The sequence below is a fragment of the Nerophis ophidion genome, linkage group LG06 (assembly GCF_033978795.1).
Source record: "Nerophis ophidion isolate RoL-2023_Sa linkage group LG06, RoL_Noph_v1.0, whole genome shotgun sequence".
NCBI classification, from domain to species: Eukaryota; Metazoa; Chordata; class Actinopteri; order Syngnathiformes; family Syngnathidae; genus Nerophis; species Nerophis ophidion.
The window spans coordinates 8,953,546-8,973,545 of NC_084616.1; the positions used below are offsets into that span (position 1 = coordinate 8,953,546).

Sequence of the window (20,000 nt, forward strand, 5' to 3'; positions counted from 1 at the left end):
TGTGTGCTTGTAACCTCATACACTTATACAGGTACACAACATATCCCAACGTCACCACGTCACTACACGCTGGTTGATTGCGTCACCGCGTCAAATAATTGCGTCACACGCCACTATTCGGCCTTGTTTTTAACTCATTCCACCGAAGGCCGAATGTGGCTTTTTTTGCCATATTCGGCCGAATATATTCGGTTACCGATTAATCGGTGCATCCCTAGTTTAATGTCAACTCATGCTTAATTTATTACAGCATTTGGGAAGCCTGTAGTTGACTTTTATTATGTAAATGTTGTATTTTTATCAACATGTGATAGCAGGGAACCTGCTATTCAAAACTAGGCTGCTACATTACTAATAATTCATGGAACTATAGCTGAAAAATAGTACAATTGCAATAGGAGAGACTATTCATCCCTAAACACGATAGAATTCAATGAAATAACAGACAGACAGGGCTTGCTGCCCCTAACACACACACACACAGCAAAATGAGCTAATGTTATGCTAAAAGCTATTTAGCCTTCACCTCAAGCCTATACTGTGAGCGAGCTGAGCTGCAGTTTAAGTTTCTAGGTCAACGGGCTCATAGTGATGTTTGTAATAGTTGTGACTGGGAAGTGTTTAGTATAATTTGGGTAGAGTCCGCTCCTCCCCTGCTAGACGAATATCTCTGCTCGATGCTGAAGGATTGACGACATCGCTCTGAAGTCTGAATACGCGCTGCTGATTGGTTGTTACATCGCTCTGAATACGCACTACTGATTGGCTTTGTATGTGACCAATCAGATGGTTGTGTGGGCGGGACAATGAGGCAGAGACAGAGGCAGAAAGCAGAGCAGCTTGTGAAAACTTCTGCTTCCGAACTCGTTCGATACGCCCGCGTGCCGAACCGAAACCCCCGTACCGAAACGGTTCGATACAAATACACGTACCGTTACACCCCTATATATATATATATATATATATATATATATATATATATATATATATATATATATATATATATATATATATATATATATATTTATATATATATATATATATATGAAATACTTGACTTTCAGTGAATTATAGCTATATATATTTATTTTATCATATATATATAAATAAAAGAAATACTTGAATTTCAGACGGCACCTATCAAATACACAGTAATAAAAACACAGTTGTTCTACTAACTGTACTGTGCTTACTGGTTACAAAAAAAAAAAAAAACAACACTTACCTTTCACTATTTGAGTAACCTTTGTTCTGCCATTTGCGTACTGGCGAGCTATCTCCGAATCCGGGAACATATCCTTCACGGATTTGTTGTAGACATCCACAAAGGAGAACGGGATGTTGCTTCCAGCGATCAGCATAGCCATCTTTGTCTCAGCATAAGTTACACCATCGGGTCTCCATTTTGAGAGGTGGCCCATAATACTGGGTTGTGAACGATGCTGCGCTGCGGACGCTTTGTGCTTCGCTGACCGTTCGTGACTGAGTATATCCGTTCGGCCACCGTGTTCAATGGTCTGTTCTACAAAATTTACAGGCAACATACCCCTTCCCCTTCGAACTCTCCTGGATAAACTGAAATTCTTGTTTCCATTTGTTTTGGAACTTGCAAGTGTATTTCTTCATTTTGCTCGTTGATGGCTGTAACTTCCTCGTTCTTCTGCTTCCTCTCGTGTGTGCAGTTTTTTATTAAAATCCGTAGATGTTGTAACGCGATTGGGCAGGCAAGCTGTTTATATAGTGGGAAAGCGGACGTGAAAACAGGCGTCCGCATGGAGCTGGAGGGGGCGTGGCCTCCAGCTCCGGCTGAATTTCGGGAGAAAATTTCTTCCGGGAGGTTTTCGGGAGAGGCGCTGAATTTCGGGAGTCTCCCGGAAAATCTGGGAAGGTTGGCAAGTATGCACATTGCCAAAAACAGCTGTGGCTGTAGGCAACCTCCTGGAGTCTTTTTTTTTTTTTTTTTTTAACGCCACCAGATGGCAGCAAATGCCTTAACATCAAGCATGTGTCAAGTAAAAATTGATGTGACTCTAAGGTTTGCAGTTGCAAAATTTAAAAACAGAAGCAAATTTTAAAGTGCAGTTCCCCTTCAAAGGAAGAACCAAAAATAATGTGCATGAATGTGACTTTATAATAAAATGGGCAGGAAATTGGAGCGGTGTGAGCGCTTCGCCCGGTGCGATTCTTACTTTTCCCTCCACTCCCACGCCACAGTCGGCTTCCTGGATCATGCTGACATCGTTTCCTCCGTCCCCTAAGAGAAAACAAAAGCCATAGAGGTGTCAGGATTCACATCGGCCGCGCGCCAATAAACCCTGTACGCTCCTCTAGACACGCACTTTGTTGGAGGGGGGGGGAGAGATGGAATGCGTGACGCAGTTGGACCTAACTGCTACTGTGGCACGGTTTAGGCTAACGGGCATGACGTCATGGAGTAGCGTGGTGAGATAGTGCCAGGCGGCCATGAAGAAGGAGGCCGCACAGTCAACATCAATAAAAATGGCGGACATCTTCCTCCTTAGCCTCCTTGACTAATAATATTTGCAAAATTTCCCTGGCTGCCAAATACTACAACATTGTATGTTCACAATTCACTGGAATTGTGATATCAGTCAAAGTAAAAGCCATTGCAGCAAAAAACAACAACAACTGTACTTCCTGGTGTATTTTTCAAAAGTAGGCGTGTACCGACAAGATGAAAGTGTATAATTTGGTACTGATATATTATATATATATATATATACACACACACACATATATAAATATATATACACATATATATATATATATATATATATATATATATATATATATATATATATACATACATATACACACATATATATACACATATACACACACATATATATACACACATATACACACATATATATACACATATATACATATATATATACACATGTATATATACACATATATATGTATATATATACACATATATATGTATATATACACATATATATGCACAGATATATATGTATACATATATGTATATTCACATATATATATATACGTATATATACACACATATATGTGTATATATATATGTATATATGTGTATATATATACATAAATACATACATATATACACACACACATATATATATACATACATACATACATATATACACACACACATATATATATACATACATACATATATACACACACACATATATATACATACATACATATATACACACACACACATATATATACATACATACATATATACACACACACACATATATATATACATACATACATATATACACACACACATATATACATATATATATATATATATATATATACACATAAATATACATATACATATGTATGTATGTGTGTATATATATCCATATATGCATACATACATACATACATTTATATATATACATATACTGTATGTTTATATATACATATATACACACATATATGTATATGTATACATATGTATAGATATACATATACATACTATATAAACACATATGTATATACATACATACTGTATATGTATACAGACATATATATATATACATATGTATGTATATATACATATATATATATATATGTATATACTATATACATATATAGGTGTATAGACATACATATGTATATACATACATATATATAAATGTCTATATACATATATGTGTATGTATATATACTGTATATACACAGGGACGGCGTGGCGAAGTTGGTAGAGTGGCAGTGCCAGCAATCTGAGGGTTACTGGTTCAATCCCCACCTTCTACCATCCTAGTCCCGTCCGTTGTGTCCTTGAGCAAGACACTTCACCCTTGCTCCTGATGAGTCCTGGTTAGCGCCCAGGAATCATTTTTGGTGATTTAACCCCCAAATTCCAACCCTTGATGCTGAGTGCCAAGCAGAGAAGTAATGGCTCCCATTTTTAGTCTTTGGTATGTATGGATATATGCATGTATGTGGATATATATATATATATATATATATATATATATATATATTTATATATATATATCTTATTTTTTTATCTTTTTCACTATTTATATGACTATATTATTGTGTATGCACCTTAGGGGATCTGCTCCAATTGCGTCGTTCTTTGAGCCCGTTCACTGTAATAATGACAATCCAACTCTATTCTACCACCAAACAGGTAAGACAGCGCTTCATTTCTCACCGACAGCGCAGGTGAGCTTTCCCGTGCGCTCCTGCAGCAGCCGGATGATCTGCGCCTTCTGGGTGGGGGCACAGCGGCAGCAGACCACGGCGGGACACTGGCACGCCAGCTCCATGAACTCGTACTCGTAGTACTTGAGGCAAACCTGCAGGTAAGACGCAATGTGAGCAACGCTTCAAAGATACATTTTTTCAAATTCTGTGACATTTTGAAAAGTTGTCATTTGATGAACACAAGAGTGTTGCCACTTCACCTCCAGCGAGTCCCCCGATATCACCAGGGCGCAGTCGTGCTTCCTCCTGAAGGCGTTGAGCTCCAGGTGGGCTTCTCCTCGTGTGGTCACCTGTCCACCACATCAGCAAAAGCACAAATTATCATCCAGGTGTCATTATAGAATCTGTATTGTTGGAAACATATTGGAATAATATTGCACCGAATTGTACTCCCCCGCTTTTAGTTCAATAAAAAGAGGGTCTTTACCCCAACATGGTAAAAGTGCTTGGAAAACCAAGGATGGTATGGACTGGATTATGGACTGGACTTTCACTATTATGTTAGATCCACCATGGACTAGACTCTCACTATTATGTTAGATCCACTATGGACTGGACTCTCACTACTATGTTAGATCCACTATGGACTGGACTCTCACACTATTATATTAGATCCACTATGGACTGGACTCTCACTATTATGTTAGATCCACTATGGACTGGACTCTCACTATTATGTTAGATCCACTATGGACTGGACTCACACTATAATATTAGATCCACTATGGACTGGACTCTCACTATTATGTTAGATCCACTATGGACTGGACTCTCACTATTATGTTGGATCCACTATGGACTGGACTCTCACTATTATGTTAGATCCACTATGGACTGGACTCTCACTATTATGTTAGATCCACTATGGACTGGACTTTCACACTATTATGTTAGATCCACTATGGACCTGACTCTCACTATTATGTTAGATCCACTATGGACTGGACTTTCACACTATTATGTTAGATCCACTATGGACTGTACTCTCACTATTATGTTAGATCCACTATGGACTGGACTCTCACTATTATGTTAGATCCACTATGGACTGGACTTTCACTATTATGTTAGATCCACTATGGACTAGACTCTCACTATTATGTTAGATCCACTATGGACTGGACTCTCACTATTATGTTGGATCCACTATGGACAGGACTCTCACTACTATGTTAGATCCACTATGGACTGGAATCTCACTATTATGTTAGATCCACTATGAACTGGACTTTCACACTATTATGTTAGATCCAATATGGACTGGACTCTCACTATTATGTTAGATCCACTATGGACTGGACTCTCACTACTATGTTAGATCCACTATGGACTGGACTTTCACACTATTATGTTAGATCCACTATGGACCTGACTCTCACTATTATGTTAGATCCACTATGGACTGGACTTTCACACTATTATGTTAGATCCACTATGGACTGGACTCTCACTATTATGTTAGATCCACTATGGACTGGACTCTCACTATTATGTTAGATCCACTATGGACTGGACTTTCACTATTATGTTAGATCCACTATGGACTAGACTCTCACTATTATGTTAGATCCACTATGGACTGGACTCTCACTATTATGTTAGATCCACTATGGACAGGACTCTCACTACTATGTTAGATCCACTATGGACTGGACTCTCACTATTATGTTAGATCCACTATGAACTGGACTTTCACACTATTATGTTAGATCCAATATGGACTGGGCTCTCACTATTATGTTAGATCCACTATGGACTGGACTTTCACACTATTATGTTAGATCCACTATGGACTGGACTCTCACTATTATGTTAGATCCACTATGGACTGGACTCTCACTATTATGTTAGATCCACTATGGACTGAACTCTCACTATTATGTTGAATCCACTATGGTCTGGACTCTCACTATTATGTTAGATCCACTATGGACTGGACTCTCACTATTATGTTAGATCCGCTATGGACTGGACTCTCACTATTATGTTGGATCCACTATGGACTAGACTCTCACTATTATGTTAGATCCACTATGGACTGGACTCTCACTATTATGTTGAATCCACTATGGACTAGACTCTCACTATTATGTTAGATCCACTATGGACTGGACTCACACTATTATGTTAGATCCACTATGGACAGGACTTTCGATACTGTCGATCATAATATTTTATTAGAACGTATCAAAACACGAATTGGTATGTCAGACTTAGCCCTGTCTTGGTTTAACTCTTATCTTACTGATAGGATGCAGTGTGTCTCCCATAACAATGTGACCTCGGACTACGTTAAGGTAACGTGTGGAGTTCCCCAGGGTTCGGTCCTTGGCCCTGCACTCTTCAGCATTTACATGCTGCCGCTAGGTGACATCATACGCAAATACGATGTTAGCTTTCACTGTTATGCTGATGACACCCAACTCTACATGCCCCTAAAGCTGACCAACACGCCGGATTGTAGTCAGCTGGAGGCGTGTCTTAATGAAATTAAACAATGGATGTCCGCTAACTTTTTGCAACTCAACGCCAAAAAAACGGAAATGCTGATTATCGGTCCTGCTAGACACCGACCTCTATTTAATAATACAACTCTAACATTTGACAACCAAACAATTAAACAAGGCGACACGGTAAAGAATCTGGGTATTATCTTCGACCCAACTCTCTCCTTTGAGGCACACATTAAAAGCGTTACTAAAACGGCCTTCTTTCATCTCCGTAATATCGCTAAAATTCGCTCCACTCTGTCCACTAAAGACGCTGAGATCATTATCCATGCGTTTGTTACGTCTCGTCTCGATTACTGTAACGTATTATTTTCGGGTCTCCCCATGTCTAGCATTAAAAGATTACAGTTGGTACAAAATGCGGCTGCTAGACTTTTGACAAGAACAAGAAAGTTTGATCACATTACGCCTGTACTGGCTCACCTGCACTGGCTTCCTGTGCACTTAAGATGTGACTTTAAGGTTTTACTACTTACGTATAAAATACTACACGGTCTAGCTCCATCCTATCTTGCCGATTGTATTGTACCATATGTCCCGGCAAGAAATCTGCCTTCAAAGGACTCCGGCTTATTAGTGATTCCCAAAGCCCAAAAAAAGTCTGCGGGCTGTAGAGCTTTTTCATTTCGGGCTCCAGTACTCTGGAATGCCCTCCCGGTAACAGTTCGAGATGCTACCTCAGTAGAAGCATTTAAGTCTCACCGTAAAACTCATTTGTATACTCTAGCCTTTAAATAGACTCCCTTTTAGACCAGTTGATCTGCCGTTTCTTTTCTTTTTCTTCTATGTCCCACTCTCCTTTGTGGAGGGAGTCCGGTCCGATCCGGTGGCCATGTATTGCTCGCCTGTGTATCGGCTGGGGACATCTCTGCGCTGCTGATCCGCCTCCGCTTGGGATGGTTTCCTGCTGGCTCCGCTGTGAACAGGACTCTCGCTGCTGTGTTGGATCCGCTTTGGACTGGACTCTCGCGACTGTGTTGGATCCATTATGGATTGAACTTTCACAGTATCATGTTAGACCCGCTCGACATCCATTGCTTTCCTCCTCTCCAAGGTTCTCATAGTCATCATTGTCACCGACGTCCCACTGGGTCATTATTGTCACTGATGTCCCACTGGGTGTGAGTTTTCCTTGCCCTTAAGTGGGCCTACCAAGGATGTCGTAGTGGTTTGTGCAGCCCTTTGAGACACTAGTGATTTAGGGCTATATAAGTAAACATTGATTGATTGATTGATACTATGTTAGATCCACTATGGACTGGACTCTCACTATTATGTTAGATCCACTATGGACTGGACTTTCACACTATTATGTTAGATCCACTATGGACTGGACTCTCACTATTATGTTAGATCCACTATGGACTGGACTCTCACTATTATGTTGAATCCACTATGGACTAGACTCTCACTATTATGTTAGATCCACTATGGACTAGACTCTCACTATTATGTTAGATCCACTATGGACTGGACTCTCACTATTATGTTGAATCCACTATGGACTAGACTCTCACTATTATGTTAGATCCCCTATGGACTGGACTCTCACTATTATGTTAGATCCACTATGGACTGGACTCTCACTATTATGTTAGATCCATTATGGACTGGACTTGCACAATAGTATGTTGGACCCACTCGACATCCATTGCATCCGGTCTCCCATGCGGTCCTCTCCAAGGTTTTTCAAAGTCATTCACATTGACATCCCACTGGGTTGTGAGTTTTTCCTTGCCCGAATGTGGGCTCTGAACTGAGGATGTTGTTGTGGCTTGTGCAGCCCTTTGAGACACTTGTGATTTAGGGCTGATTGATTGACATGACGATGATAGTAATAATTGGTCAATGTGACAATCTGCTCTACCTTTGTTCATTCTTCTTTATGTTCTAAAAAGTGCAAATATAACTTTTAAAATGTCAAATAAAAATTAAAGATTTTAAAACATCGATTCATCCATCCATTTTCTACCGCTTATTCCCTTCGAGGTCGCGGGGGGTGCCGGAGCCTATCTCAGCTGCATTCAGGCGAAAGGCGGAGTACACTCTGGACAAGTCGCCACCTCATCACAGGGCCAACACAGATAGACAACATTCCCACACTAGAGACCATTTAGTGATGCCAAACAACCTACCCCCAGGTGCATGTCTTTGTAGGTGGGAGGGGCCTATCCCCAGGTGCATGTCTTTGGCGATGGGAGGGGCCTATCCCCAGGTGCATGTCTTTGGCGATGGGAGGGGCCTATTCCCTGTTGCATGACTTTGGCGGTAGGAGGGGCCTATGTCCAGGTACAAGCGGCCTATCCCCAGGTGCATGTCTTTGGCGGTGGGAGGGGCCTATCCTCAGGTGCATGTCTTTGGAGGTGGGAGGGTCCTATCACCAGGTGCATGTCTTTGGAGGTGGGAGGGGCCTATGTCCAGGTACAAGGGGCCTATCCTCAGGTGCATGTCTTTGGCGGTGGGAGGGGCCTATCACCAGGTGCATGTCTTTGGAGGTGGGAGGGGCCTATGTCCAGGTACAAGGGGCCTATCCCCAGGTGCATGTCTTTGGCGGTGGGAGGGGCCTATCCCCAGGTGCATGTCTTTGGCGATGGGAGGGGCCTATCCCCAGGTGCATGTCTTTGGCGGTGGGAGGGGCCTATCCCCAGGTGCATGTCTTTGGCGATGGGAGGGGCCTATTCCCTGTTGCATGACTTTGGCGATGGGAGGGGCCTATTCCCTGTTGCATGACTTTGGCGGTGGGAGGGGCCTATCCCCAGGTGCATATCTTTGGCGGTGGGAGGGGCCTATCCTCAGGTGCATATCTTTGGCGGTGGGAGGGGCCTATCCTCAGGTGCATGTCTTTGGAGGTGGGAGGGGCCTATCCTCAGGTGCATGTCTTTGGAGGTGGGAGGGGCCTATCCTCAGGTGCATGTCTTTGGCGGTGGGAGGGGCCTATCTCCAGGTGCATGTCTTTGGAGGTGGGAGGGGCCTATGTCCAGGTACAAGGGGCCTATCCCCAGGAGCATGTCTTTGGCGGTGGGAGGGGCCTATGTCCAGGTGCATGTCTTTGGCGGTGGGAGGGGCCTATCCCCAGGTGCATATCTTTGGCGGTGGGAGGGGCCTATCCTCAGGTGCATGTCTTTGGAGGTGGGAGGGGCCTATCCTTAGGTGCATGTCTTTAGCGATGGGAGGGGCCTATTCCCAGGTGCATGTCTTTGGAGGTGGGAGGGGCCTATCCTCAGGTGCATGTCCTTGGCGGTGGGAGGGGCCTATCCCCAGGTGCATGTCTTTGGCGGTGGGAGGGGCCTATCCCCAGGTGCATGTCTTTGGAGGTGGGAGGGGCCTATCCCCACGTACATGTATTTGGCGGTGGGAGGGGCCTATCTCCAGGTGCATGTCTTTGGCAATGGGAGGGGCCTATCCCCAGGTGCATGTCTTTGGAGGTGGGAGGGGGCCACCTCAGGTGCATGTCCTTGGAGGTGGGAGGGCCTAACCCCAGGTGCAAGGGGCCTATCCCAAGGTGCATGTCTTTGGCGATGGGAGGGGCCTATCCCCAGGTGCATGTCTTTGGCGGTGGGAGGGGCCTATCCCCAGGTGCAAAGGGGCCTATCCCCAGGTGCATGTCTTCGGAGGTGGGAGGAGCCTATCACCGGGCGCATGTTTGTTTGTTTTTTTGGCGTTGGGAGGAAGCCGGAGTACCTACAAACTCCGCACAGAAAGATCGTAAGTCCTGGATTGAACTCAGGACTACTCAGGACCTTAACATTTGCATTTAAATTGGTCCAGAAAAACCCCCGTAAGCAAAGTGCGTCTTAGTTCCAGAGTGAAATTTACGGCCTGACAAACAGGACTTTGGCGGCGCTAACCGAGGAAACTGTGTCAGCTTCCAATTGAGACAGAAAAAGAGCAACAACAAAAAAAAAAAAAGCGCTCCTGACAGCGCGTGGAGTCAATCCGTCATGAAGACTTACGCTCCGGCCAGAATACCCGCCAGCAGCGAGTCCTTCGACGTCAGCGCACACCAGGACTTTGGTAGCGACCAGGAAACTAATCCAGATGTGCGCGTCGCGGGCCCAGTCAGCACTCCCACAGCGTCCGCCGGGACGCGGGTTTCAAGGCGTGCCAACTATTGTTATCCTCTTCCAGTAAGCGTACGCAAACGGTAACCTTCCGAAGTGGCCGGCCCGCTCCGAGGCGGAGTGTGCCCGAGGGGACCGTGAAGGCCCGAAAGCTGCAAAACAAATTAGGCCCCCAGCGGGAGAACTCTGCTGGTTTTCTCCCTCAGTTGGTTGGGTCTGACAGTGGCTTGGATGTGGCGAGTGATTGATGCTTTGTAGATACTGGCTGGGCTTACACAAGCAGCCGCGGCGCTCGCTAACGGACCTTGACGGGGCCCGCTGAGCGCTGACGTCTGACCTGGGATGAACCCCGGCCCGCCTCCCTTTCCCCTAAGACAACCTGCACTTACGGGTCTGAAGATGTGGATGTCCTGGTTGCGGGTGATCAGGTGGGCGTTCTTGGCAGTGCACGTGGCCGTTTCCAGCTTGTCTCCTGTTAGCATCCACACCTTCACAAAAACAAACATTTTGTTAGTTTTTTTTTATATTTTACAACAGAGCAGCAACAAAAGCAATCTGCTGGGTCAGCATTAATAGCGCAGGAAAAAATTTATTGTAAACAACAGTATGAAAACCTTCCCATCAAAAGCAAGGTAAAGGGTTTCTTTCCTGCAGCGCTTCATTGTTAAGGACGCCTTAACAACAAAGAGCTACCGCCTAAACAAAAGTCTAAGATGAAGTGAATTATATTTATATAGCGCTTTTCTCTAGTGACTCAAAGCGCTTTACATTGTGAAACCCTATATCCAAGTTACATTTAAAACAGTGTGGGTGGCACTGGGAGCAGGTGGGTAAAGTGTCTTGCTCAAGGACACAACGGCATTGACTAGGATGGCGGAAGCGGGAATCGAACCTGCAACCCTCAAGTTGCTGGCACGGCCACTCTACCAACCGAGCTAAACCGCCCCGATAGAAGTTGTGTCAAAGCGCTTTGAGTACCTTGAAGGTAGAAAAGCGCTATACAAGTACAACCCATTTATCATATATATATATATATATATATATATATCTATCTTGATTGGATTATCCAGAGAATAGTGCTCAATACCGTGGTAGAGCGCAATATGTATGTGTGGGAAAAATCATACATATACATATATACATATATATACACACTAAAGTAAAAAAAAAAAAAATATATATATATATATATATATATATATATATATATATATATATTTTTTTTTTTTTTTTAGACTTAATTTTAGGCAGTGGCTCTTTGTTGTTAAGGCGGTTACATACAACCACGACAACTCGCAACAGAGGGGGCTTTTGGGACCCCGCTTTCAGGGATGTTCTCCCGAAATGCGTTTGTCATTCTTGTTTGCTGTGGGTTCACAGTTTGGCGCATATTTGTAACAGTGTTAAACTTTGACTATGCCAAAGACTATAAAAAAAAAATGGGACCTATAACCACCCTGCTTGACACTCAGCACCAAGGGTTGGAATTGGGGGTTAAATCACCAAAAATGATTCCCGGGCGCAGCCACCGCTGCTGCTCACTCCTCTCCTCACCTGATCAAGGGTGATGGGTCAAATGCAGATAATAATTTCGCCACACCTCGTGTGTGTGGCAAAAATTGGTACTTTAACTTTAATGTACGGCATAATTCTGGTTGTTCCTACTGACCTCGAAGCTATTTTATTTGGTACATGGTGTAATGATAAGTGTGACCAGTAGATGGCAGTCACACATGAGAGACACGTGTAGACTGCAATATGATGGCGGTAAACAACACCAACATTTAAATGTTTAATTGAACATTTTAGGCAATGGCTCTGTTGTTAAGGCGGTTACATACAACCACAACAACTCGCAACAGAGGTGGCTTTTGGGACCCCGCTTTCAGGGATGTTCTCCCGAAATGGGTTTGTCATTCTTGTTTGGTGTGGGTTCACAGTTTGGCGCATGTTTGTAACAGTGTTAAACTTTGACTATGCCAAAGACTATTAAAAAAAAATGGGACCTATTACCACCCTGCTTGACACTCAGCACCAAGGGTTGGAATTGGGGGTTAAATCACCAAAAATGATTCCTGGGCGCAGCCACCGCTGCTGCTCACTGCTCTCCTCACCTGATCAAGGGTGATGGGTCAAATGCAGATAATAATTTCGCCACACCTCGTGTGTGTGTGGCAAAAATTGGTACTTTAACTTTAATGTACGGCATAATTCTGGTTGTTCCTACTGACCTCGAAGCTATTTTATTTAGTACATGGTGTAATGATAAGTGTGACCAGTAGATGGCAGTCACACATGAGAGATACGTGTAGACTGCAATATGATGGCGGTGAACAACACCAAAATTTAAATGTTCCATTGAACATTTTAGGCGGTGGCTCTTTGTTGTTAAGGCGGTTACATACAACCACGATAACTCGCAACAGAGGGGGCTTTTGGGACATCGCTTTCAGGGATGTTTTCCTGAAATGTATTTGTCATTCTTGTTTGGTGTGGGTTCACAGTGTGGCACATATTTATAACAGTGTTAAACTTGTTAATACGGCCTCCCTCAGTGTGACCTGTATGGCTGTTGGCCAAGTATGTGTTGCATTCACTTGTGTGTGTGAAAAGCTGTAGATATTATATGACTGGGCCGTCACACAAAGGCAGTGCCTTTAAGGTTTATTGGCGCTCTATACTCCTCCCTACGTCCGTGTACCACTCTGTAAAGCGGCGTTTTAAAAAGTCATGAATTTAACTTTTTTAATTACTTAAAAAAAAATTAAAAAAAATTAAGTAAATATAAAAAATATATCTAAAATATATATATTTTTCTTTTTAAAGGGGAACATTATCAGCAGACCTATGTAAGCGTCAATATATACCTTGATGGTGCACAAAAAAGACCATATATTTTTTTAACCGATTTCCGAACTCTAAATGGGTGAATTTTGGCAAATTAAACGCCTTTCTGTTTATCGCTCTGGAGGGGATGACGTCAGAATGTGACGTCGCCGAGGTAATACAGCCGCCATTTTCATTTTCAACACATTACAAACACCAGGTCTCAGCTCTGTTATTTTCCGTTTTTTTCGACTATTTTTTGGAACCTTGGAGACATCATGCCTCGCGGGTGTGTTGTCGGAGGGTGTAACAACATTAACAGGGAGGGATTCAAGTTGCACCACTGGCCCGAAGATGCCAAAGTGTCTGCCGCCAGACCCCCATTGAATGTGCCAGAGTGTCTCCACATTTGACCGGTGATGACAGACATGGCACAGAGATGTATGGATAACCTGCAGATGCATTTGCAACCATAAAGTCAACGAAATCACAAAGGTGAGTTTTGTTGTTGACTTATGTACTAATCAGACATATTTGGTTGCGGCGTGACTGCCAGCTAATCGATGCTAACATGCTACGCTAATCGATGCTAATATGCTATTTACCGGCGGTGCTAAAGCAAACATGGCACAGAGATGTATTTGCAACTATATTACGTTTCCTTCCACCCACATTTAATGCGAAAAAAACACTTACCAATCGACGGATTTAAGTTGCTCCACTATCACAAAATGCGAAAGTCCTGATCGTTTGGTCCGCACATTTTACCGGTGATGCTAACGCAGCTATTCGGCCATGCTATGGCTATGAATAGCGTCAATAGCTATTCGCTCAGTAGCTTCAGTTTCTCCTTCAATACTTTCATACTCCAACCATCTGTTTCAATAAATGCGTAATCTGTTGAATCGCTTAAACCGCTGAAATCTGAGTCTGAATCCGAGCTAATGTAGCTATATCTTGCTGTGGTATTCCCATTGTTTGTTTACATTGGCAGCACTGTGTGACGTCACAGGAAAATGGATAGTGGTTTCGAAGATAGCGAAAATAAGGCACTTTAAAGCTTTATTTAGGGATATTCCGGGACCGGTAAAATTTTGAAAAAAACTTCAAAAAACACAACAAGCCACTGGGAACTGATTTTTATTGTTTTTAACCCTTTTGAAATTGTGATAATGTTCCCCTTTAAATAAAATGACTAAAACAAGGGTATATTTCCAATATTATTTCAAAAACCCCTGAATGATTTTTGTTTCAGAGATAAACATGAACAAATTATACATTTTGTGCTTTACTATTATTTATGTTTTTCCTACTTTAATTAGTTTTTATATTTGTAAAATAAAAACATTAAAAAAATATATAAGAAAAATGCAATTGCACTAAGAAAGGCCTTACTGATTATGAATAAGTACTCTCTGCAGTTGAGTAAATAAACACCATTGATTAAAATGATTAAACTCTCTCATCTTGTGCTTTGTATCCTCTACTAGATTTGGAAGGGTCGTCCCACCTTGATGCCAGCATTGCGCAGGATCTCCAAGGTGGGTCTGACGTCGGCCTGCAGCTGGTCCTCCACGCCGGTCAAACACAGGAGCTCCATCTCCATCTCCAGACTCTCGATCACCGTGGCTACCTTGAGGGAGCGGTCGTGCACGCTCAGCTTGGCCTGGACGTAGCGGGCCTGGGGTGGATGGGGAGTGAGGGGAGGTATTAGCGAGACACACTGGGAAGGATAAAGGGAATTTCTTGGCGTAGCGAGCAGGCTGCAGAAGGAGGAATGTCAGCCCGATGATGAGCAGACATCAAAAACACATGCTGATGAACTGGCATGGAGCAGACGTGCAGAAGCGCCATATGAAAAAGGAACATTATCACATCAAGCTACAGGTTTGGGCCATCAAACGGCTGCCAAAACTACGTCACAGAGTGTGTTCACGCCTGCCTTTCTGGCGCTGCTGCTGCTCCGGGGTCAATCGCCAATGAGATAACGCAAAAACAATCCGGCGGTGACTCATGCAGCAACACAAAGTGTGTGTGTGTGTGTGACTCACTGTTGCCCACCAGCTCAAACGCACACAATTACACACTTCAGTGCATGGAGCCTGCGGGGGAGCCACCTCGCCCTTCTAGAACAATGTGTGGGGGCAGCCGGGCGTGGCGGGGCTCGGGTTCAGAGGTTAGTCTTGTCACCCAGCAGCAAACTTATTTCATACAAACCCCGTTTCCATATGAGTTGGGAAATTGTGTTAGATGTAAATATAAATGGAATACATTGATTTGCAAATCCTTTTCAACCCATATTCAGTTGAATATGGTACAAAGACAACATATTTGATGTTCAAACTGATAAACATTTTTTTTGTGCAAATAATCATTAACTTTAGAATTTGATGCCAGCAACACGTGACAAAGAAGTTGGGAAAGGTGGCAATAAATACTGATAAAGTTGAGGAATGCTCATCAAACACTTCTTTGGAACATCCCACAGGTGTGCAGGCTAATTGGGAACAGGTGGGTGCCATCATTGGGTGTAAAAACAGCTTCCCAAAAAATGCTCAGTCTTTCACAAGAAAGGATGGGGCGAGGTACACCCCTTTGTCCACAACTGCGTGAGCAAATAGTCAAACAGTTTAAGAACAACGTTTCTCAAAGTGCAATTGCAAGAAATTTCGGGATTTCAACATCTACGCTCCATAATATCATCAAAAGGTTCAGAGAATCCGGAGAAATCACTCCACATAAGCAGCATGGCCGGAAACCAACATTGAGTGACCGTGACCTTCGATCCCTCAGACGGCACTGTATCAAAAACCGACATCAATCTCTAAAGGATATCACCACATGGGCTCAGGAACACTTTAGAAAACCACTGTCACTAAATACAGTTGGTCGCTACATCTGTAAATGCAAGTTAAAGCTCTACTATGCAAAGCGAAAGCCATTTATCAACAACATCCAGAATTGCCGCCGGTTTCTCTGGGCTCAAGATCATCCAAGATGGACTGATGCAAAGTGGAAAAGTGTTCTGTAGTCTGACAAGTCTACATTTCAAATTGTTTTTGGAAATATTCGACATTGTGTCATCCGGACCAAAGGGGAAGCGAACCATCCAGACTGTTATCGACGCAAAGTTGAAAAGCCAGCATCTGTGATGGTATGGGGGTGCATTAGTGCCCAAGGCATGGGTAACTTACACATCTGTGAAGGCACCATTAATGCTGAAAGGTACATACAGGTTTTGGAACAACATCTAAGCGCTGTCTTTTTCATGGACGCCCCTGCTTATTTCAGCAAGTCAATGCCAAGCCACATTCAGCATGTGTTACAACAGCGTGGCTTCGTAGAAAAAGAGTGCAGGTACTTTCCTGGCCCGCCTACAGTCCAGACCTGTCTTCCATGGAAAATGTGTGGCGCATTATGAAGCATAAAATACAACTGCGGATACCCCGGACTGTTGAACGATTGAAGCTCTACATAAAACAAGAATGGGAAAGAATTCCACTTTTAATTTCCTCAGTTCCCAAACGTTTATTGAGTGTTGTTAAAAGAAAAGGTGATGTAACACAGTGGTGAACATGCCCTTTCCCAACTACTTTGGCACGTGTTGCAGCCATGAAATTCTAAGTTAATTGTTATTTGCAAAAAAAATAAAGTTTATGAGTTTGAACATCAAATATGTTGTCTTTGTAGTGGATTCAATTGAATATGGGTTGAAAAGGATTTGCGAATCATTGTATTCCATTTATATTTACATCTAACACAATTTCCCAACTCATATGGAAACGGGGTTTGTAGTAGGACTGAACATCCTTTTGTTAAAATGGCTTATTGTGTGTTTTCAGCTGTAGTTCCCATGGTAACGGGAACAACCAATCCTGGTTGTGCTTTATAATTTCATATTTAGGTGCTATTTAGTCATTAGCATGTGACTCCAATACAGCACCCGCTAGTGGCCTGGCATGCACATTACAACCGCAAAGACAAAGTGTTTCATTCGGATGAAGCCAGGACTTTTATACCAAAACAAATTGTATTTTTTTCCCACTCTGGAGGTTAAAAAAAAAAGTGGTAGTCATCATGATGATTGGCATTCGGCGGTCACACCCTTCGGAGGCGGTACCTTGGGATGCCATTTTGGGCTTGGCATAAAAATAGGCTCCAAAAAAAAACAAAAAAAAACCCTCTAAATCCAACATTTTACCGCAAGTTTATTTAACACAGGAGACAAAAACAACTTTATCTAAATCAAGCAACTTTTTGAAACCTCGTTGGATTTTGAAATATCGACAACAACAAACTATATTTGCGCTCAGGAGATCGCGGGGGAGTGAATGTAAGACCAGAGTGTAGGATGTGTAACCAATGCTGACAGAAGACAAAGACTTGAGACTTGCCTCAAAATCCTGATACTGCTCTTCAGTCAGGGACTTCTTGGAGACCACCAGGACCCGCAGACCTTCTCTGGCCATGTTGCCGCACTAAAAGAGGACAAAGTACTTTAAATGAAGAAAATACCGTAAACGCTCCAATTTTCGCCTCTGTTCAAGTAGATTAGTCTCCTACAAATTAGCGCCAGGCCAAAAAACATTGATAACTGCTGTGGCTGTAGGCAACCTACTGATAGGGATACAGGTGGGGGAAATGAAATTCTTATTTATAGAATCTGATATTGACTTAAAACATGTTCAAAAACATTTTGTAGAGCACATACGCACTTACCGTATTTTAAGACTATAAGGCGCACTAAAAATCCTCAAATTTTCTCAAATATTGACAGTGCGCCTTATAACCCTGGTGCACCTATACCAAAGACTATAAAAAAAAAGGGACCTCTTACCACCCTGCTTGACACTCAGCACCAAGGGTTGGAATTGGGGGTTAAATCACCAAAAATGATTCCCGGGCGCAGCCACCGCTGCTGCTCACTGCTCCCCTCACCTGATCAAGGGTGATGGGTCATATGCAGAGAATAATTTTGCCACACCTCATGTGTGTGTGGCAAAAATTGGTACTTTAACTTTAATGTACAGCATAATTCTGGTTGTTCTTACTGACCTCAAAGCTATTTTATTTGGTACATGGTGTAATGATAAGTGTGACCAGTAGATGGCAGTCACACATGAGAGATATGTGTAGACTACAATATGATGGTAGCAAACAACACCAAAATTTAAATGTTCCTTTGAGAATAAAGAACATTACACACGACGCTCAAAAATCTGTCAAAATGTTTTTAGAAGGACTTTGGTAAGCTATGAAGCTGCACCACTTGATGGATTGTCGGCGCATCAAACATACGGGTATTATTATGGTGTATGTATAAGGATCTGTCGTTTTGTTTCGCAATATTATGCAAAAACCCATGTTCTTACTTTCTGGTATCTGCTGATCTGTATTTACGATCTGCATAAGTCCTGAAAAACTTCTTCTTTTTCTCTATCTTCTTGTTATGTGACATTCATCCTCCACTGTTGCCATTTCTAATATAAAGTAGTGTAAAGTTCTTACCTATATCTGTCAGTAAACTCGCTATGGAAACGCTAAAACATACCGTTGTAGTGAGTTTACATTATTCACCCAAGGAACTTTAGTTATTAGAGTTCCGGTCGGACGTTTTTTTCACGGTCTTTGTTGTTGCACTAGTGAGCCACGGATGAGGAGATGCTGTTCCGTTATTGATTGACGTAAAATCTGAATGTCATTAAAACATTTAGCGCCATCTTTTTGACACTTCTTCCACTCCCGTCCTTGCACGCTACACCGCTACAACAAAGATGACAGGGAGAAGACGCCGTCGAAGGTGCATCCCGAAGAGACTGTCAGAAAGTGACTTGAAGACTATCTGTAAAATATCATTTTGACCAAAAGAACCACCTTTACATGTTATGTAGACCAGTGATTTTCAACCTTTTTTGAGCCGAGGCACATTTTTTGCGTTGACAAAATGCGGAGGCACACCACCAGCAGAAATCATTAAACAACGAAACTCAGTTGACAGTAAAAAGTCGTTGTCGCAATTGTTGGATATGACTTTAAAGCATAACCAAGCATGCATCACTATATCTCTTGTCTCAAAGTAGGTGTACTGTCACCACCTGTCATCATCACCATGTGAATTATTTGGACTTTTTTGCTGTTTTCCTGTGTGTAGTGTTTTACTTCTCGTCTCGCGCTCCAATTTTGGTGGCTCTTTCTCTTTTTTTGGTATTTTCCTGTAGCAGTTTCATGTTTTCCTTTGAGCGATATTTCCCAAATCTACTTTGTTTTAGCAATCAAGAACATTTCAGTTGGTTTTATCCTTCTTCGTGGGGACATTGTCGATTGTCATATCATGTTGGGATGTACATTGCGGACGCCGTCTTTG

General features: G+C 42.6%; 2 protein-coding genes across 2 annotated transcripts in view; both read right to left on the reverse strand.

The window, feature by feature from the left end:
- Positions 1-20,000, reverse strand: part of plxna2 (plexin A2) — an 801,241-nt gene that overhangs the window by 463,873 nt on the left and 317,368 nt on the right. The gene's annotated exons all lie outside the window — the stretch shown is intronic.
- LOC133554165 (probable phospholipid-transporting ATPase IIA) overlaps positions 1-20,000 on the reverse strand; it is a 116,335-nt gene that overhangs the window by 23,426 nt on the left and 72,909 nt on the right. The window contains exons 17-22 of the mRNA XM_061902602.1: positions 18,031-18,114; positions 15,147-15,317; positions 11,200-11,298; positions 4,440-4,529; positions 4,187-4,331; positions 2,190-2,254 (exon numbers count right to left, since the gene is read on the reverse strand). Of these exons, the coding sequence (XP_061758586.1) occupies positions 2,190-2,254; positions 4,187-4,331; positions 4,440-4,529; positions 11,200-11,298; positions 15,147-15,317; positions 18,031-18,114 (654 nt within the window). The remainder of the gene's footprint in view (positions 1-2,189; positions 2,255-4,186; positions 4,332-4,439; positions 4,530-11,199; positions 11,299-15,146; positions 15,318-18,030; positions 18,115-20,000) is intronic.